Here is a 19,514-nt window from a genome sequence, read left to right as displayed (position 1 = left end):
CGGCCGGGAGCGCGGCGGGGGCGCGGGCGCTGCCAGGCGACGGGCGAGCGGGGCTGCGGCGCGGCCAGGGCGGGACGGGCGGCGGGGACAGCGCCGTGCGCCAGCGCGCCGGGCCCGGGCGGCTCCGGGCGGCTCCGGCGGCGGCTCCGGGCGGCTCCGGCTCCCCCGGGCGGCGGCCCTGCCCTCGCTGGGCGGCGGGGGCCGAGCGGCAGCAATGGCGGCGCGGGGCCGCCGCCCGCCCGGCCGGCCGCGGCTTTAGCAGGGGACGCTCGGTGGCCGCGGGACGCCGCTTCCCGCCGGGGTATTTATTCCTCCCCTCTCGCTTAAGTTGGCGGCGGAGCGCGCCGGCCGCAGCCTGCCCCCCTCCTGCCCCCCGGGGCCATGGAGAGCCCCGCCGAGAACCCCAGCAAGGCGGCCGAGTACCTGAAGGAGCTGAACAAGATCATCGAGACGCAGCAGGAGCTGCTGGAGAAGCAGAAGCGGAGGATAGACGAGCTGGAGCAGCAAGTGGCCAAGTTGTACCACGAAAACGCCCGGCTGCAGGACGAGCATCACCGGCACCTGGCCACATGCCGGCTCCAGCAGGGCGTCCCCCCCGCCGCCCCGGGGGTGCTCAGCGCCATCCAGGAGAGCGCCAGGCACGAGAAGTAAGCGCTGCCCGCTTTCGTTGCCCCTTTTCAGCGCGGAGCGGGGTTTCCCGAGCGGGCTTTCCCTTCCCTTTCCCCGGCTGCCCGAGGCTGGAGCGGCGGGACTCCCTGCGGGCTGTGCCCCGGGCGGCTCGGGGGGCAGCGCAGCCTCTGTCTGTCCCCACAGCCCGCGCGGGTCCCCCCGTGTGTCACTCGCTCCCTGCCCGGGCTCCCGGGGGTTTCGGGCCGGGGCTGCCCCGCCCGCTGTCCCTGCGGTCCCCGCTGTCCCCGCGGCGCTGGGGATGCCCCGGGCACAGCCGCGGTACCGGGAGCGCTGCGAGCAGCGGGGCCAGCCCTGCCCGCGGCCCCGGGCCGTGTTCGCCGCCGCTCCGAGCCCCCGGGCACCGCTGGCCCCCGGGAGATGCCCCGGGGAGCGGCCCCTGGCTCCGGCCGCTATCGAGAGTGACCCGGCCAGGGGTCAGTAAACATTGGCCGCTCGCCACCGCCGGGCTGGCCCGGGCCAGCGCTGGCCCCGCTCGGGCCGCCTTCGCTCCCGGCCGCCGCATCCATCCCGGCCTCCCTAAGCTGTCAGTAATCGTCTGCGCTTCCCCAGCGCCGGGAAAGCCGCTTAGTGCGCGGCTCCGGGATTCGGGAATAGCCAGAGCTCTGCTCGGCGCTTTCCCGGCATGGTTTTTACTTCTGGAAAAGTGTTTGAGGCTCGGCTTTCCCGGAGCCGAGTGGGAAAAGCATGCATGGGATTACGAGCCCACTCGGGCTGCCGGGCACGGCACAATGGGCTGTTTGTGACCCGCCGCGCTCCAATTCCTCGGCTTTACAAAAATACACCCGCGGCGGCTCCCGACTGCCGCCAGCCCCGGGGTCCCAGATCCGGGATACGGGATACAGGATAGGGGACCCTGGATTCGGGATACAGGATAGGGGACCCGGGATTCGGGATACAGGATAGGGGATCTGGGATGCGGGACACGGGATACAGGATAAGGGGATACGGGATAGGGGATCCGGGATGCGGGACACGGCACCGCCCGAGGGATGCGAGCCCCGGGCCGTGCTCCGGCCGCGGGATGCCCGGGGTAGCTCAGCCCGTCCCGCCGCGGGAGGCACCGCTGCCTCACCGGGAGCTGCCCGGGCATCCCCCGTCCGGAGAGCGGGGATACCCCGGGAGCTGCCCCGGCTGTGCCGGCAGGGTGGAAGTGCTGCTGCTGCTGCTGTGCTCGGAGCCGGGGTGCTGGTGCTCCGGAGTAGCGTTTGCTCAGTGCTGCTGGCGAGGCTTCAGAGGGGCCGCTGGTCACTCAGTGTCCCCTTTGCCTGCTCCTGTCCCCAAGCCTTGCCCCTGGCCAGGGGAGCAGACTGGGAAGGGAAGTGGCTCTGCCTCCCCCCAGCTCCCTTCTTGCTATCAGCGTTAACAAGACCCTTTTTTTTTTTTTTTTTTTTTTTTTTTTTTTTTTTTTTTTCTGTGGTAATTGCTTTAGGCTTTTTTATAAACAGAGATGTCTCTCTGAAAGTAAATAGCGTCTTTAATAAACTGGAGAGCATGCTGTCATTTACCAATCAATCAATCAATCAATCCCTTAAGGAGAAAGAGCTGTGTCCAGAAAACATGGAATATTTACACTAATCCTATCCTGTGTCTCTGTGTCCAGTACCCGAGGATTTTTGTGGCTGTGTCTGTAGTACAAGATGTCAACTCAGCTATCTTGTCCCATTTGTCTCTTGCAAATGACATTACCAAAAATTGTACAAATGGCTTGCCTTGTTTGATATTTCTCCTCTGCAGCCCAGGACTCATTTGCAGAGCCCTCCTTGGGCAGGCAGCTCTGGGGACTCGGGAGGCTTTTAAGTCTCTTAAGTGGATTTGATGCTGGGATCAGAATTAATCTGGGATATTTATGGCAGAGTTGTATTGCTTTGAGGCGTAGCCTGGGGGCTTAGTGGGGAAGCTGGGAGCCAGCCCTGTGCATCTGGCCTGGCCCTTGGCCCACGTGCCTGCCTGGGGAGCCTCAGGGCCACCTTCATCTGAGCAGTGCTGCTGTCCCCTGTCCTCCCCCAGAACTGTCCTCCCTGGGGAGGGAGCCCCTTTTTCACTGCAGGTGGCCCTGCCTGCCTGGGGGGTGACACATGTGGCCCTGGCACAGGGCAGTGGCTGTGGCTGTGGCAGTGACTGTGGCTGTGGCACAGGACAGTGGCTGTGGCAGTGGCACAGGGCAGTGGCTGTGGCTGTGGCACAGGACAGTGGCTGTGGCAGTGGCACAGGGCAGTGGCTGTGGCAGTGGCAGTGGCTGTGGCAGTGGCACAGGGCAGTGACTGTGGCTGTGGCACAGGACAGTGGCTGTGGCAGTGGCACAGGGCAGTGGCTGTGGCAGTGGCACAGGGCAGTGGCTGTGGCAGTGGCAGTGGCTGTGGCAGTGGCACAGGGCAGTGACTGTGGCTGTGGCACAGGACAGTGGCTGTGGCAGTGGCACAGGGCAGTGGCTGTGGCAGTGGCAGTGGCTGTGGCAGTGGCACAGGGCAGTGGCTGTGGCAGTGGCAGTGGCTGTGACTGTGGCTGTGGCAGTGGCAGTGACTGACAGTGGCTGTGGCAGTGACAGTAGCACAGGGCAGTGGCTGTGGCTGCTGAGGTCCCCCACTGTCCAGGAGCAGGGACAGGAGCCACTCATGGCATCAGTTTATTCTCTGGCTGCATACAAAAGATGGAGGAAGTCTCCAAGTTGGCAAAGAGAGAACAATTCCCTTGTTTTAAAGACTTTTCCCAGTGCCACAGTTCCCTCAGCTGCCTGACAGCCCAACCTGCAGGTTCCAGGGGTCTGGATCTCTGCTTTCAGCAGCTCAGCCTCAGTTTCCTCAAACCAATTCACCTTGGGGATGCCTGGGTGGGGCACCAGGGTCCCTTGTGTGCTTAAGTTCAGTGTCAGGTGGATGACAGTGATGCTGAAATGGGCACTGCTCTTCCTGACACTTCTGCACTTCAAAGCTAAAAAGAGTGGAATCCTTTTTAAAGGGAACCAGGCTTCTCTCAGTCAAATACACCAGGGCTTTTAGAAGTTGTCTTGTACCTCGACTTGAACAGTTTTTCTAAACTGCTCAGACTCGTGTCCTGCAGCAGCTCCACCTGTGTGAGGTGGCTGTGGCTCCCTCACAGGGCTCCATATTGCCAGATGGGGTTAACTTGTATAAATGCAAGTATGGAAGAGTTACATGAGATAATCTGGTTATGGTTAGGTCTTATACTTAATAAAGATAGTAAAAAAACAGCAAACAACAAAATCCTCACAAGTCCTAAAAGTTTTCAGTGCTTGCAATGGAAGGAATATACAGGTGAAGACTGCTTAAATATTTTGGAAAAGCTGGTGTAGTTGTAGAAATTCTGTAGCTTGTGAGGAGGGGAACTGTTAATGAGCCCTGAGACAGACTTCTGGAAGAAAGACACTCAGTCCAATAATACGTATATAAATATATAAAAACAATCTGTATTATGCACTTCCAGAAAACCCCAGAGTGGAACAAAAGTTTCTTTTGTGCCAGTTACTGATGGAAGAAGGGAGGGAGGAGCAGGTGCGCTCCATATCCTACAAGGACAGACCAAAAAAGGTTTGGGGGAGGTCTCACTAATTGCACAATGACTTGCTGAGAGCAAATCAACATTAAAATGCGGCGGTGGAATTGAGAACAGTTGATTACGAGGCTTTGTTAGATGTGATGAATCAGCGTAGGGACGATAACAATGGGTGTTTAACTCGTTAATGGGTGTTTAACTCTGAGTTGCATAAGTCTAATTTTGAGTGAATCCATTTCATTTAACGTTTGGGGAGCACCAAGAGCCTGTAGAGCTCAGCTCCTCGGTGTAACAATTCGATAATACACTTTTTTTTTTTTTTTTTGAGGTGGAAACCCAAACGTCCTGCATTGTCTCACATCTACACGAGGATAGTTTTGTGTGTCTGAGAATCCAACACTGGCCCCTCGCAGCTTGGAGTGGGATGTTTGTGCTTACCCTGATCAAGTTAAAAACTGTGCTCCTTTTCCAGGGGGAAGGTGCCTGCTGAGAGGCTGAGGAGGAGGGAGAGCAGAGTTGTCTGCTGAGACAGAACAGTCTGAAGGGGCTGTTGTTTGCATCTCGGTCTGAATCCCACATCTGGCCCGGCTGATATATTTTTGAACTAATCTGGGGCTGGTTTTGTTCTCTGGGGTTTGGAGCTGAGCCCCCCCCGGGGTGTGTGGGAGCTGCTCAGGGTCTGGGTGAGGTGTGCTGGAGCGGTGCAGTGGCTGAAGTTGTTGCTCTGGTGACAGTCACATGTGAAGGCTGCCTTGTGCCCTACATAGAGCCGAGCTTGTGACTTGGCCTGTGGCTGCAGGCACTGGGAGCTGCCCTGCCACAGCCTCAGCAGCAGCAGCAGCCACGCTCTGCATTCCTCCACACACCACCAGGGCTTGCTTTTCTGGTTGTTTTTTTTTCCCTCCAGAGATGTCCTTTGCTAAGACAGACTGTGCAAATGACGTAAATCCCGTTTCCCTGCCTACTCTGCACTTGAGCAGCAGCTTGTTTTTGTTTGCTGTGCTGGAGTGGAGGTACCCAGCATCTGCTGGAGGGAGCTCGTGCTTGGGCAAGCTCCTGCCTTCTCTGGCAGCAGGGATGGAGATGAAGAGCTGCTGTAGGGCCCTGCTTCTCCAGCAGCAGCGTGGGGAAGTGTGGTTCCTGGCTGGGCTAATTTGGAGTGTTTTGCAGTGCCAGTGCAGCTCTTGGCAGAGCATCACCTCTGCGTGTTTGTCTGCCTGGGCTCATAAGAAACACATCCATGTGGGAAGCACAGGTTGTGTCCAGGTTGAGCAGGTTATTCCTACAGGGTGCTCCTGTCAGCCCTGGAGCAGGTGAGGATGGTGGAATTCCAGCTTTGGGCAGAAACTTTCCCCTTCAAGTTACTTAAAAGAACCCTGCTCACTTCATTTTCAATCCAGGGTGAGCAGGTTATTCCTACAATGTGCTGTGTGTCCTGTCAGCCCTGGAGCAGGTGGGGTGGTGGAATCCCAGCTTTGGACAGAAACTTGCGCCTTCAAATAACTTAAAAGAGCCCTGTTCACTTCATTTTCAATCCAAAACGGGAATGGTGGGACTGCTGAGCCCTGAGGGTGAGGGTTTCACACTGAGGGGAGTGCTTTTTGCTTTTGAAGCCCTCATTTTGGGGTCATTAGAGGGGTTTGGACAGCAGCACAGGGGTGAGCAGCCCTTAGAACAGGCATTTGTGGTGCTGGCAGGCTGCAGGAAATCAATAGTTTGAGGACATGTAAGAAGATGTGAACTTGCTAACTAAACTCAGCTAAATTATTTTGGATCTCTGAAATATTGGCAAATTCTTGTGCTTAATAATTGCTAAATGTTAAGCTAAATGATAACATGTAAAGACAGATTCATTTAAAAACTGATGTGTGCTGTGTAATCAATAAAGCAGGGCAGGGAGGGGGATGCCAGGAGCACAGTGATGACAGAGCAGAGTGCTAGTATCAATAAAATTCCTGAGAAGTCAGAGGGAGGAGGGAGAACATGGTTCAGAAACAGGAATACCTGTCATTTTGGGAGAGAAAAACCAGTGTAGCAGAAAGTAACCCATCCTGTAACACAATTGATTTAAAGATGGTTTGAAAACTTGAAGTAAATGTGTCCCATTTAGAGCAGAGCAGTCCTAAAGAATTACCAGGACTTGCTGGATGTGGAATCCTCCTCTGATGAAGCCTTTTACTGTGCTGACACAGAACACAGCTTTTGAGCCTCCCAGCTTTGGAGTTGTGTTCTGAACTTCAAGAACAAAGAACATTTTTGTGTTTGTTGGTGCTTTGATGGCCTTCCTTATGAATTCACTGTCGAGGAAACTGAAGAGTGCATCTTCCAGAGATGCATTTCTGGAAAAGATCTGGCAATGTGCATGGATCCTGGGGAGCTGCTGGGATCACTGAGAGCCAGGTGTGTGTCTGAACATCCCCTTCCCTCTGTCCCCAAGCCAGCCTGGATCTGCTCTGTGCACACACACACATGTGGAGCTCACAGAGGGACACTGCTGCCTGTCCCCATCCAAGGAGGGCAAGGGAATGCCTCTCCTGGTCTGCAGTGCCGATCTTTGCTGGTTTCTATCAGAAACTACAGCAGGGAGAGCAGCAGGATGGCCTCTGCAGCCCCCCTGTCTGCCCTTGGCTTCTCAGAGCTCAGCAGCTTTGGATTGGTGCACCGGGCTACAGCTTTGGGGTCAACCCTAAAAGTCAGTGTTGCTGCTGAAGACCTGAGCTTTCTGTTGGTGAGGGATGCTGAGCTTTGTGACAAACCTTTGGAGGAGGTGAAGAACAGACATGCACATTCCTGACCCTTGCAGCCTTCCGGCCCTGGTTATTTGCTTGGGAGGACAAGTCTCCTTCAGCCCTTAGGGAAGCTGTGTTCTGGCAGAACAATACCTTGGGGCTTTTTTGAAAACCTGAAGCAAAATACAGCACACCCAAAGAAGTGTCTTGAGGAAGAGCTGATTGGAGGGCAGATCACAGAAGCTCTGAAAGAAAAAGAACCATCCCCAGTTTGGGCAGAGCTGTCCCGGTTTGGGGGCTCAGCTGTGGGTACCATCCTTGGTTTGGGATACTGGGGCACCATCCCCAGTTTGAGTGCTCAGCTGGGGGTGCCATCCCCAGTTTGGGGGCTCATCTGGGGGTGCCATCCCCAGTTTAGGGGCTCAGCTGGGAGCACCATCCCCAGTTTGAGCAGAGCTGCCCCCAGTTTGGGCAGGCTGTACCAGGTGAGCTCAGTGGTGGCTCTCTGGAGCTGTGCTCTGCCCCAGGCTCCTGCGTGCAGGTGCAGGGAGGTCATCCCGTGCCAGGCACCGAGGAGGTGAGTGGGAAGCTGCTTAGGTAAGTGGATTTTGCAGGTCAGAAGTAATTCCCGATGTGCAGCCCACACTTGCATTATTCTAATTTGATCCCATCATTCCGACTCAGACCCTCTCTATTATGTTAATTGCACCTTTTTTTTTGGTGTGTTTTGCAGCCTGCAGATACTTTTAGGCTGTACCTGCCAGGCTCCTGCCTTTCATCTCAGCTCAGCGAGCCTGTGAATGAGGTTGTCATCATTCCTTTCTGCCCGTATCCCTGCCTAATTGCACTGTTTTCCTCAGCAGAATTGCTGAATTGGAAATGGAGGCAGTGTGAGCAGGCTGTGGTGCAGCAGAGCAGGGTGGTTTGAAGGGATGGATGTGATGATGCCTGTCCCTGGGCTGCTTTTTTCCTCGCATTCTTTGTTAGGAATTCCTCTCCAGATCCTTCACAGCATTTCCTAAAATACTGGAATTCTCAGCTGTTGTAGCCACTGAGCTCCAGAGGGAGAGATGCTGGTTTTGCTGAGGATAAATGTGGATGGGAACTGTTGCTGTTCATGGTCATTGCCCTGTGGCTGAGGACAGGAGCAGGAGCAGGAGGTGTTTCCTCAGCCCCTCCTGCTGACCTGTTCCCTGCCCTTGGCACAGTGAGCAGGGCACTGATGGCTCTTTTACAGCCGGGCAAGTCAGAGTTAATGATCTTCTCCTAATGGGCTGCTCAGACATTGGGCTGAGAATTGGTTGTGTTAATCTGCACACTTGAGACAAACAAGCCTCTTAAAATCCTGGGTGCCTTGGTGGCTCTAAAACAACTTGCTTGAGTTTAATGATGTTGTTTGTGTGGGTTGTGGCAGGAAGAACTAATGAGATTAAAATCAGAGAGTGAATCCCAGTCTGGTTTGGGTGGGAAGGGACCATAAACCACCCAGCCCCACCCCTGCCATGGCAGGGACACCTCCCACTGTCCCAGGCTGCTTCAGCCCCAATGTCCAGCCTGGCCTTGGGCACTGCCAGGGATCCAGGGGCAGCCACAGCTTCTCTGGGCACCCTGTGCCAGGGCCTGCCCACCCTCACAGCCAGGAATTCCTTCTCAATCTCCCATCCAGCCCTGCCCTGTGGCAGTGGGAAGCCATTCCCTGTGTCCTGTCCCTCCATCCCCTGTCCCCAGTCCCTCCCCAGCTCTCCTGGAGCCCCTTTAGGCCCTGCCAGGGGCTCTGAGCTCTCCCTGGAGCTTCTCCTCTCCAGGTGAGCACCCCTAGCTCTCCCAGCCTGGCTCCAGAGCTGAGTCTGCTGCAGAGTGGCCGAAACACGAGCAGAGGGTGAAAGGCTGCAGGACAGAGAGCAGAGAGCTGCTCTCCCAGCAGGAGCTGAACCCCTGGCTCACAGGTTTTCCTGCTCGTTGTTGTGTCCTGTCGGGTGTGGAGCTGTGATCCCGGGGGAGTATCCATCCATCCCCATCCCCATTCCCATTTCCATCCATCCCCATCCCCATTCCCATTTCCATCCATCCCCATCCCCATTCCCATTGCCATCCATCCCCATCCCCATTTCCATTTCCATCCATCCCCATCCCCATTCCCATTTCCATCCATCCCCATTTCCATCCATCCCCATTTCCATCCATCCCCATCCCCATTCCCATTGCCATCCATCCCCATCCCCATTCCCATTTCCATCCATTCCCGTCTCCATCCATGCCCATCCCCGGGCTCGGGCCGTGCTCCCTCTGCCGGCTCCGCTGCTCAGCCACATCTGGGCCGTGGGACCTGTTTCTAATGGCAACCCCTCCGCTCCTCCCGCATCGCCTCAGCCCTCGGAAAGGCTGCCGGGAACGCAGCTGAGCATTCCTCGCCAGCTCAGTTCTGCCTCAAAGTGCCGAGGGAAACTTTCTTTTCAAGTGGAGCCGTTCTAAAATATTCGCGGGGAGGAAATGATTCTGTGCGAGGTGTCTGTGTAGACTGAGCGAGTCTCACTGCTGTGCTAGATAAGAAAAATGCTGCTGCCGAGTAGCTCTCTATAGCAACTGATTGAAATATAATACACATTATTTGCATGTTAATAAGATTTCTAGTCAGACTTCCCCGGCAAACGCGAGTGGAGACAAAGACAGGCGTGTAATACATCTCTGAGTGCACCACAGTAATTCACATCGACGGAGTGTGCATTCACTGCCTTCTCTAATGAGGCAGAGAAAGCAGCAGGGGAAGGTGGGGGAGCAATCTCCTGGCCTTCTTCAGGCTTTGGGATGTTGATGCTTGTCAGGGTTTCCCAGCTTTGCTGGGTTTCCCCTGGCTCACAGTGACTTGGGAGATTTGATTGCTCCTTTTGGGCATGAACATGGAGCTGTGGGGGAGCACAGGGAGAATGTCCTCACACAGGAGAATCTGAAGGCCTGGTAGAGTTAAATCTGGCCAGGGACGTCAAGAACAACAAGAAAAGCTTCTGTAGGAATAAAAGAATATCCAGTGATAAAGGGAAGAGTTGGGAGAACGTGAGTCCTCTGCAGAAGGAAACACATCTGGTGACCTGGGACAAGGAGGGGGCTGAGGCCACAGAGCTCTTTTGTAGCCCAAGAATCATCATTTCTTGGAGGTTCTGACTGCATGCCAATTAGCTAATCATCATTTCTTGGAGGTTCTGACTGCATGTCAATTAGCTGTGCCCTAATTAAGGACCTTCATTAAGGAGGTACCTTCATGTAGGAGATGTAGGATGGGCACCATCAGCCTGGCAGCCTGCAGGTGGAATCCCCAGCACGGCCAGGAGGGCCCTCAGTGCTCAGGGGGAGCAGAGCTGAGCAGCACATTTGGGTGAGCAGAGCTCAGAACCTCCTCGAGGCTGGCTACAGGTAAGAAATGGGACACTTTAATGTGAGGAAATGCTTTAACATGAGGTGGGCACGACCTCTCTTTGCCTGACTGGTCCAGGCTCTCTCATTTTCAGAGGTTCACTGCAGCAAGGTTTTGTTTTTCAGTTTTTCTGTGAATGTAATGGCTCTCTGCTCAGGCGTGGGGAATATGAAATCTTGTTTGGTTTCTCTTCTGTGTGCTATTAATGGTCCTGGAAATACAGCAAAATGTCAGGGATGCATGTGAGTCATTCCAGACAAAGGACTGTCTTCCAGTTCAGGTCCCATCAATCTGCAGTTCATCTCTTGGTACGGTTTTCTGAATTTAGAAAGTTATATTTCACTAGAGTTAAGGTGGTTTTTTGTTTTTTAATGAACGAAAAGGAAGCAAATCCACGTGTAAAGGATTGTGGCAGACAACAATATTGTTTCAGGATGGTTTCCTGGTAGGACAGGCGCAGCACTGAGTCCTTGGGTGCACCCAGAGCTGTTGCAGAGATGTTTGCCAGGTCTGCTCTGGGGATGCTCTCCTTGGTGCCCTGCTGGAACTGGTGCTCAGGGCAGGGAATTGCAGGGGAAGGCCCTGGCAGGGCAGGGGATGTGAGTTCCCTGAGTCCCGTGCCCAGGGCAGGCTGCAGAGTCCCCTGTGCTGGGTTTGCGGGGATCTGGGGGGATTGCAGAACCCTGAGCTCCATCCTTCCTCTCCATCCTTCTCCTTCATCCTCTCTGCTCCCCTTGCAGCCACTTCACCTTCATTCACCACGGAATTCAGAGCAGCAGCTGGCTCAGAAACGTTCTGCCTGATGCTCCTTTGTTCCCCTGATGCTTTCCTTGTGAGGCAGGCAGGTGTTCCTCTGGAATTTTCAGCATTGTTATTCAAATCTAAAGCACTTTGATAAATCTTTATTTTAAATTCTTGACTCGAGTGCCAGGATCCAGCAGCTCCACGGCCTGGGCTGTGCATGCCCTGAGTTTTGGGCTGCCTTTCTCCAGCTTTGCAGTGGTGTCCTTTGTGAGCAGACTGGGCTGTTTGTGTGGAAAGTCCTTGTGGTGAGAGCAAAGAAGGAATTCCCAACTGTAGGAATATCCCCCGGGGGGTTTATTTGCTGCTGGGAGTTATGATTAATGGCTCTGTGTTGTGGAGAATTTTGTTGTGGTGTATTTGGACTTTTCCTTGCGTTCCACCTTTCTGTGTAGCCCCATGGCAGAGGCATTTGATCCTGGCCACAGCTGGAACGAGCAGTGTGCTCTCCAAAGAACATCTGCTTTGGTCTGTTCCTTCTGCCTGGATTTCTGCTCCACCTGGGCAGGACTTTGGGTGGGGATTCTCAAACCCTCAGTGTAACCCTTGGTGAAATTCTCTGCTAAAACCAAACACTCTGTGCTGATCTTTCTGAAGGCAAAAATAGCCTCTATCATCTTTGTATCTTAATTCATGCACATAACTGGGGTGTGTAATGCCCTGGAGGTGAGCAGGCTGTAATTACAGGAAGGTAAAGTGGGGATGTCTGACCCTTCCTGTGGCTCCTTCCTTGAGGATTTTCCTCTTCATTTAGCACAGCCTTTCCTGGTGCTGATTGAGACCCAAGGAGTGAGGCCCTGCTGTGCAAGGCGAGGGCTGGGGTCTAATGCAAATGAACCAGCTAGATTAGAATAAGGTAAAAATCTATATTCAGCTTTCAGGCTTGGTTCTATTTTAAGCTTTTAATTGAGTCCACCACTTCTTGCGTGCTTGAGGTTGTCAAGGGTTGGGAGAATGACTTTGTCTTTCAGGAAAGGAGAAAGCTGACTTTATTTCAGGTTTGCTGGGGTTGTGACAGCAGTGCTGGTACAGAGTTAGTGCTGAGCACTGCCCCTGCCCCGTGGGCTGTTTGTGCCTGTGCCAGTTGGGTGTTTGCAGATGGAAGTGCCAGGCGTGGAAGGGAAGAGGACCAGCAGTGAATGAACTTCCCTGTGACCTTTCTTCCAAATGGCTTGGGAGGAAAACTTTGAAGGCAGTGATCTGAGACTGTGAGTGGAATTCAGTAGCTGCTCCTGGCTTGCACTGCAAGGGAATTCTAAAAGAGGGATAAAAACTACTTCACATAAGGTAGGAGAGACCCCTTGAATCAAAGGTCAAGAGCTCCTCCTGCTCATACTTATTTCTAGTGGCCAGGTCCAGTGCAGGCTCCTGTGACCATGTTCTGCTGTAGATGGAGCTCACCTTAGTGCTGGTTTAATATTTAATCAGAGCCTGAAGGAGGGAGGAAGGGAAATTATTATCTGTTTTTGCTTTCCCCACCTGTCAGTGTTGTGCTTTACCAGTTTCCTAGCCTCTGATGCTTAAAAAAAGAGAATAGTTGGGCTTGGATCTGGGTTCTGTGTTGAGCAGCACAGGTTGCTTTTAATCCTAAAGAGGAGATTTGCTGAAATCTCTTCAGAGCACCACGATTAAGTGGGGTTTTGGTTGTGCACAAGTGTTGCAGCATTGAGGTGGTGATGGCTGCCAGGAGCAGGGGATCACTGCAGGCTGTGCTGTCACTGGATGTCCCTGTGTCCCCCCTGGACCTGCTCCCACTCCTGGGGCAGGGCTGTGGGAGCTCTGGGAGCTGAGGCCAGGAGCACACAGGGTGTGTGAGCACACTGCCATCCCTCCATCCCTGGGCTGTGCTGGACCCAGGCAGGGCTCGGGACTGTCCCAGTGACACCTCAGGGTCTCCAGGGGGACTTCACACCTCAGAGGAAGCCACCAAGCCTTGGAAAAGCAGAGGAAACATCGTGCTTTGGGTGTTTTTTCCTGCCCTCTCCACTCTGCTTCAATATAGTGACAACTTTAGGGTAGTAAAAATGTGCCTGTCTTGGATCTCAACACTGGTGCTATTGGTACTCCAAAATAGATCCCAGGCTCTCATCTCATGGGGTGTTTTTATGTGCTAGGAGTGGGGTTTTTTTTTATTTTTTTCCCCATCACCTACCTTTTCTTCACTCATCTGACAGCTTCCTCCAGTGATCTTATCCCCACCCAAATGCATCTGATCAGAGCAGCTCTTGCTCAGGGGGCTGGGGTTGTGTGTCCTCTCTCCTGCTTGCTCTGAAAGCAAGAAAGGATAATTTTTTTTAAACACATGGCAGAGTTATGTAACTCCTTGAGGAAAGTGCTTCCCAGCACCGAGCTTCCCTTATTATGTAATGTGATACATCACCAGAACTTGCTGACACAAGCCATGATCTTCACCTCCACTTGCTCATGAAAAACCCATTATTCCCTTGACCTCACTTGGCTCTGAGGGCTGTGGGCACTCTTAGGACCTCGTCTGAGTATTTTACTCTGGAGTAGGGAACACTGCTGGTTAATGAGGTGCCAGTGTGAGCTGCCAGCTGAGGGAATGGGGGGTGTCATCTGTGCTGACTCCTGTGATACTGCCTTTGTTTGAAGTGACTTTGTCTGTGTGAACATGATGCCTTGGGAAGGCTGACCTGGAACAGAGATTGGGCAGAGCTGGAGAATAAAGTAGAGATTTATTGAAAGACCTTTAGGGTGCACCTTGGGCAGGACATGAGCCTGGCCAGGGCTACACCCAAGGTGGACCCAAAATGGTCACAAAAATGGCTGACTGGTCACAAGGTCTTACTTATTTTTATAAGTTTTGGTCCATTTGCATATTGAGGTTTAATTGTCCAATTCCAGCTCCGGGTTGTGAGGTCCCATCCTTCTTGTTCCTCCCTCCAGCCACCCTGTTTGTGCTTTTGGGCCTGAAAGTTGTCCTTGGAGTGCAGCAGGAAAAGGATTTGTTTTGTGTCCCTGCTGTGTGCAGAGCTGAGTGACACTGACTGTGAGCTCAGAACTCACCCCTGGGCACCACAGAACCTGAAATACACCAAAGCTCAAACTTAAGGCATCAAACATCTTTAAACAGGTGCTTCCCAGGCTTTGAGAAGGGAGCAGAGGTAGTTTCTTTGTGGCATGACCCCCTTAGGCTGTTTGAGTCATCTCAAATGAAGGAAATCATTAAACATCTCAAAATGAGGAGTCCTTTTGCAGCTAACATGATTTAATTGGGAACATATTTCCCTCGTGCTAACAATGCAATGAACCTTGGAATCACCAACATACTTAACTAACTCTACAACGGTACCTTGCAAAGGTCACCAGAGCTTTGCTTAATAAGAAAGTTATTATTATTATTATTTGCAAATAATAATTATTAAGCAAATAATAACTATAATAATTATTATTAGTTTTTGCTTAACAATTCAGCTTGTGCAGGTCTGGAACTTGGTCAGTCTTTGTGCATTATGTTGATTTATGCTCTGGTGTTGTGTCTAGGAGTAGATTCTGTAAAGTAGTTGTTCGGCAGCCTGCTGTTGTAATAAAAAATGCCATAAAACTGGTGTGATATGCTCTGTGATTCTGGGGGTGATTCCAGTCCACAGAACACTGGCCAGTAATCACAACTGGTTCCATTTCCCCCCAGGGACAGTGGTGGACCGCAACAAGCTCAACACTCAAAGCCTTTTGAGCCAAACCCTTCAAGCTTTCCCTTAAAACTCTTACAAAAGGACCTAGAGAGACCATTTAGAGACAAATAGCCAGTTTGTAAGCCATCGTGCTCCTTGGTAGCTGAAATGCCAACAAAATGCCTCAAATCTATGTCACCTGCTCAACTGAGCACAGGATTTCCACTTTGCTGCTTGTGCTCAGCAAAGAGTGAGTGCTTGTTCGGGCTGCTGGGGAGTTAACTCAGTGCTGCTGGTGGGGAGCTCCTGACAGAGATCCAGAGTTCTCCAGATCTGCCTGCTGCAGATTTATCTCTCCTTCCCAAAGGATGGGACTCTGCCAGGGAGTCTGCCCTCAATAACTGATGGTCACTGTACAGTATTACCTTCACTAATTGGAATATTTTCTTTAAGGCAGGGAAGGTAACAGGAACAACTCAAATGTGCTGCTTGTGGCTTTCTGCCAGCTGATCAGGCAGCGAGTTTTACCAGAATTCTTTGTCAGGATCCACAATATCTTTCTTTAACCTTAACCAGGCTGCTGTTATTTCTGAAGAGCAGTGTGGGGTGGCTTGATCTCAATTCCTGGGAGATGGAGAAACTCATCTCTCTAATTAGCTGCCTGTTTGAAAGCAATCAGACTTCTGAGCTGCCATAATAGTATTGTCTGAGATGTGGAAAAAGCCAAAATCAACAGCAGTGCCTGGGGATGGGGAACCTTGGGATGCAGTCACAGCTGCTCAGTTCCCTTCTCTCTTGGCTAATTTTGTGTTTGATATCAAGTGTGGAGGTGCTGGTGCTCTGCCCATGCAGTTGAGAAGGTGTGGATGCAGAAGGGTTGAATGCCTGAGCTGCTGCTCTGCAGCTCCAGATCTCCTGGGGGATAATTGTTCCTTGAGTTGGAAATCTTCTTGTAAAGAACAGAGGTTGGGAGAGCTGGGGGTGCTCACCTAGAGAGGAGAAGCTCCAGGGAGACCTCAGAGCCCCTGGCAGGGCCTAAAGGGGCTCCAGGAGAGCTGGAGAGGGACTGGGGACAAGAGATGGAGGGACAGGACACAGGAAATGGCTTTACATTAACAGAGGGCAGGGCTGGATGGGATATGGGACAGGAATTGTTCCCTGGGAGGGTGAGGATGTCCTGGCACAGGGTGCCCAGAAAAACAAGTTGATCTGTTAGTCCTCAGTGTTTAAAAAAATCCTGTGTCAAAATACCCAAACAGCGCAGGGAGGAGACTAAATTATTTATCTGCTTAATTTATGATCTCCCCTTGCACTGCAGCATTTGGAGGGAGAGTGACTTTGTCCTTGTTGTGAATTTTTCTTTCCACTGACCAACCCTTTTCTCTGAGAGAGAGGCTGTAATTGGGGCATTTCCTCATTTTAGAGCAGAGCCCCTTCTCCGTGCTCAGCTGTAGCTGGAAAACAGAGCTTGGGGAACATTCCTGCCACCCTGGCTCTGCTCAGCTCCTCGAAAAGCACTCCAGAGAGCCCTCCCAGATTTCACTTTGTCTTTGCTGAGCTTTCCTAACCCCCCAGGAGTTTATATTTGGGGTCCATCTGTTAGCTTGGCGCCTCACATGATGATTTTGTAGGGGCTTTTCATTGCACTTCCTCCATGGGGACAGGAGCTCTTTACTTCTCTTTTCCAACTTCACACCAAAGTCTGGTGCTTCTCATGTCTCACTGCCCACGGAGCTGCAGATATTTTTATTTACATGTGGCCAGTAATCCACTGTTGAGCATCAAAGTCCCCGTTGGAGGTTTCCTGTAGGTAGGACAGGATTACAAACAGCAGAAGGCAGCTGCACAGCACCAGCTCATTAACTATTAATTGTGGTATTTCTGTGGAAGGCAGTTGCTTGAGGATTTGCCGCTTTGGTAGCTCTGGGAGGTGGCTGGGTTATGTTCTTTACCTCTGACAATGTGATTTTTCATGCTGCAGACTGAGCTGAAGGAATACATCACTGCAGCCTTACTTAAGGCAACAGAAAAACCCAGCCCTGCTCATTCACTTGCTTTGATAGCAAGAAAAAACGCCCAAATTCCTATTTCCCTTCATAAAAGCAGTGTCAACAGTAATTTATACTTTGGAAAAGTATAAATGGTATAAATTCCCTTTATGTGCTAGTTTTTTCTTAAAAAACCCAATAAACACAATGAAGCAACCAACTAAAAACCCCCGAAACATAAAAACAACAACAAAAAAAACACCTAAAAAACAAATCAACCAAAAATCCCACCAAAAAACCCACCAAAACCCAAAACAAACAAAAAACCCCCATGAAAAATCTCAGATCCTGATGGCTTTTCACAACTTTATTTTACCCAAATCAACCAAACATGGCCAAACAGCCACAGGCATCCTTTTGTCCTTCCTCACCCACCAGAACATTCCATGGTGGTTGCACAGTTTGAGTGTGTGCTGAATACAGCTCAGAGAGTGCTGAAGGAAAGGATCAGGTGTGTGTCTGCCTTGGCCACCTCTCCCTGCTCCCAGTTTTCCAGGAGAATTCCCTTTCCCACCCCATCCCTCTGCCCTCCCTGCTGGTGTCACCCCTGTGCTGCCTCTGAGCAGCTCCTTCAGGCTGAGGTGGCCAAGGTGAGGTTGAAATATGAGTTTTTTAAGGGTTTTGACATGAGCCTGAAAGGATCCTCACTGGAATTCTGGGTGCTTCTGGCTGTGCAGAAGGGAAAGATGATGCTGTTTCACACCACAGTGACACAGACTCCGAGATTCAGAAGGCTGAAAATGACTCCTTTATCTTTGGGATGTGTCTCCCTTTTATCCCATTTCACACAGACCAATTGGATTGGTGACACAAAGACAAACCTCTTCACTCCCATTGGTCAGAGCAGAGGGACAGCAAGGAGAAGTCCCTCCTAGGGAAAAGGAATGAATAACAAAGTTACAGTTATAAAACACTTCTCCTGTTTAGAGAAAAGAATTTCAGAAAACCAAATCACCTCAGGCACAGAACCAGGGCTACAGAAAGGTGTCATTTCTCTGCTGCTTTTTTGTGCTGGGACACGGAGCCTGCCTGGATCAGGGGCTGGGATGCCCCAGCTGCTCTTTCTCCCCTCATGAAAATGGACTTTTAGAGCTTTACAAACAAGGGTGATATGGTACAACTTATGAGCTGAGGCAGTGAAAATGAGCGACACTGCGATTTTATGGTTATATTTATGTTTTTGTTTAAAAAATATATATATATATATTTAATGTAATATCTACAGTGTATTTGACTAAGCAGTCCATTGGGTGTTGGGTTTTTCAGGAATTATCCAAACACAGTTTTATCTTAGAAAGCTTTTAACAGTCTTCCTGCACAGCAGCCACATTCTATTTACCAACTGGATCTTCTTTTGCTTTTGGGTATTCAGATACTTAAGGCTAAAGGTGTTTTGGCTGTGGGTTTCAGGGTATTTTTTGTTTTGGTTTGTTTTTTTCCTTGGAGAACACTTTACAACTGATATTTACAGTGATTTCAGGTACACTGGCAGCTCTGTGTTCTTAGAACTGTGTTTTCTTGATGTTTCTTTTATTTTGGTAATACTTATTTTGAGATCTGGGAAGATCCAGCAAGTGGACAGAGTTCCTTGAGTGGAGCTGCCTGCAGTTTATGGAAGCTGCTGCTCTGAATCAGAAGTTTTTTTGCTACTCTACAACACTTAAAGCACACAATCAACTTAAAATTCACAACTGGGCTATTCTGAGAAAAGTCTTAGCACTGCAGTAGAAAAGGGCATAGCACAAAGTTTGCTGTGACTTGGACTTGATGGCTTAAAAATGAAATAATTTAAACACTCCTTCCCCCCCACACACACACACAAAGCAAAATGAATTGCTGTCTGATCTCTTGTTTATAATTAAGTAAATGGATCAACCTGAAGCTCTAAGAAGCGTGGCAGGTTTAGCCAAGGCTCTCAGTGGCCAGTGCTGCTGACAAAGCACCAGGATATTCATTAAATCGCTGACTCTGTGTTTCCTTTGTTGCTGGAGTGGAATTCCTGAGTAGCCACGAGTGGCTTGTTTGCCTCCCTGTGCTGTGCATTGACACTGTTTTACACCATGATGACACAAAGGCTTTGACTTCAGAACGCTGAAAATGGCTCTTTTATTTTTGGGATGTGTCTCCCTTACGTACTATTCTACACAGACCAATTTGATTGGTGAAACAAAGACAAACTTTTTTAATCACGTTGGTCAGACCAGAGGGACATCAAGGAGAAGTCCCTCCTAGGGAAAGAATGTAAACAAAGTTTACAGTTACAAAACATGCTTCTTGTTTACAGAAAATTCCCCGGGAAAGGAAATTTAGAAAACTAAAACATCCCAGGCACCAACCAGGGCTCCAGTGCATCCTCCCCACTGTCCCAGGAGGGTTGGGGATGCAGGATTCAGTCCTGGAGGCTCTGTGCCACGCTGGGGGAAATGGGCCACTGAATAACAGAAATAATATATTCTAACAGAAGCTGGTTTTTGTTCACATTGCATGGCAGATATAGATTCTAGATTTATTGTTCACGTGGGCATCTCTGGGTTGGCTGAGCTGCTTCTTCATGAGGCAGGCACACATTTTTCAGGATATCTATCTGGTCAAGTGTCCATCCTCATGTTGTGCTTCCCCTGTCTAGGGTTTACATTTTTTGCAGACATTTTTTTCAGCTTTCTTTTTATTTTTGATCCTGTGCGCTTTTTTC

The 19,514-nt window shown here is 51.1% G+C and overlaps 1 protein-coding gene across 3 annotated transcripts in view; it reads left to right on the top strand.

Annotated features, from left to right (window-relative positions):
- Positions 1-360: 360 nt before the first annotated feature.
- The window catches only part of IQSEC1 (IQ motif and Sec7 domain ArfGEF 1), a 270,877-nt gene continuing 251,723 nt past the window's right edge, over positions 361-19,514 (top strand). Inside the window, exon 1 of one of the 3 annotated variants that reach the window (XM_083869827.1) lies at positions 361-647. In XM_083869827.1, coding sequence (XP_083725953.1) covers positions 382-647 — 266 coding nt within the window. In that variant the 5' untranslated portion in view covers positions 361-381. The remainder of the gene's footprint in view (positions 648-19,514) is intronic. The other 2 variants (XM_083869821.1, XM_083869822.1) reach the window with 2 other exon arrangements.

This window comes from Zosterops lateralis (genome assembly GCF_965231275.1).
Source record: "Zosterops lateralis genome assembly, chromosome: 11".
NCBI lineage: Eukaryota > Metazoa > Chordata > Aves > Passeriformes > Zosteropidae > Zosterops > Zosterops lateralis.
This window is presented reverse-complemented; position numbering and strand designations above follow the sequence as displayed.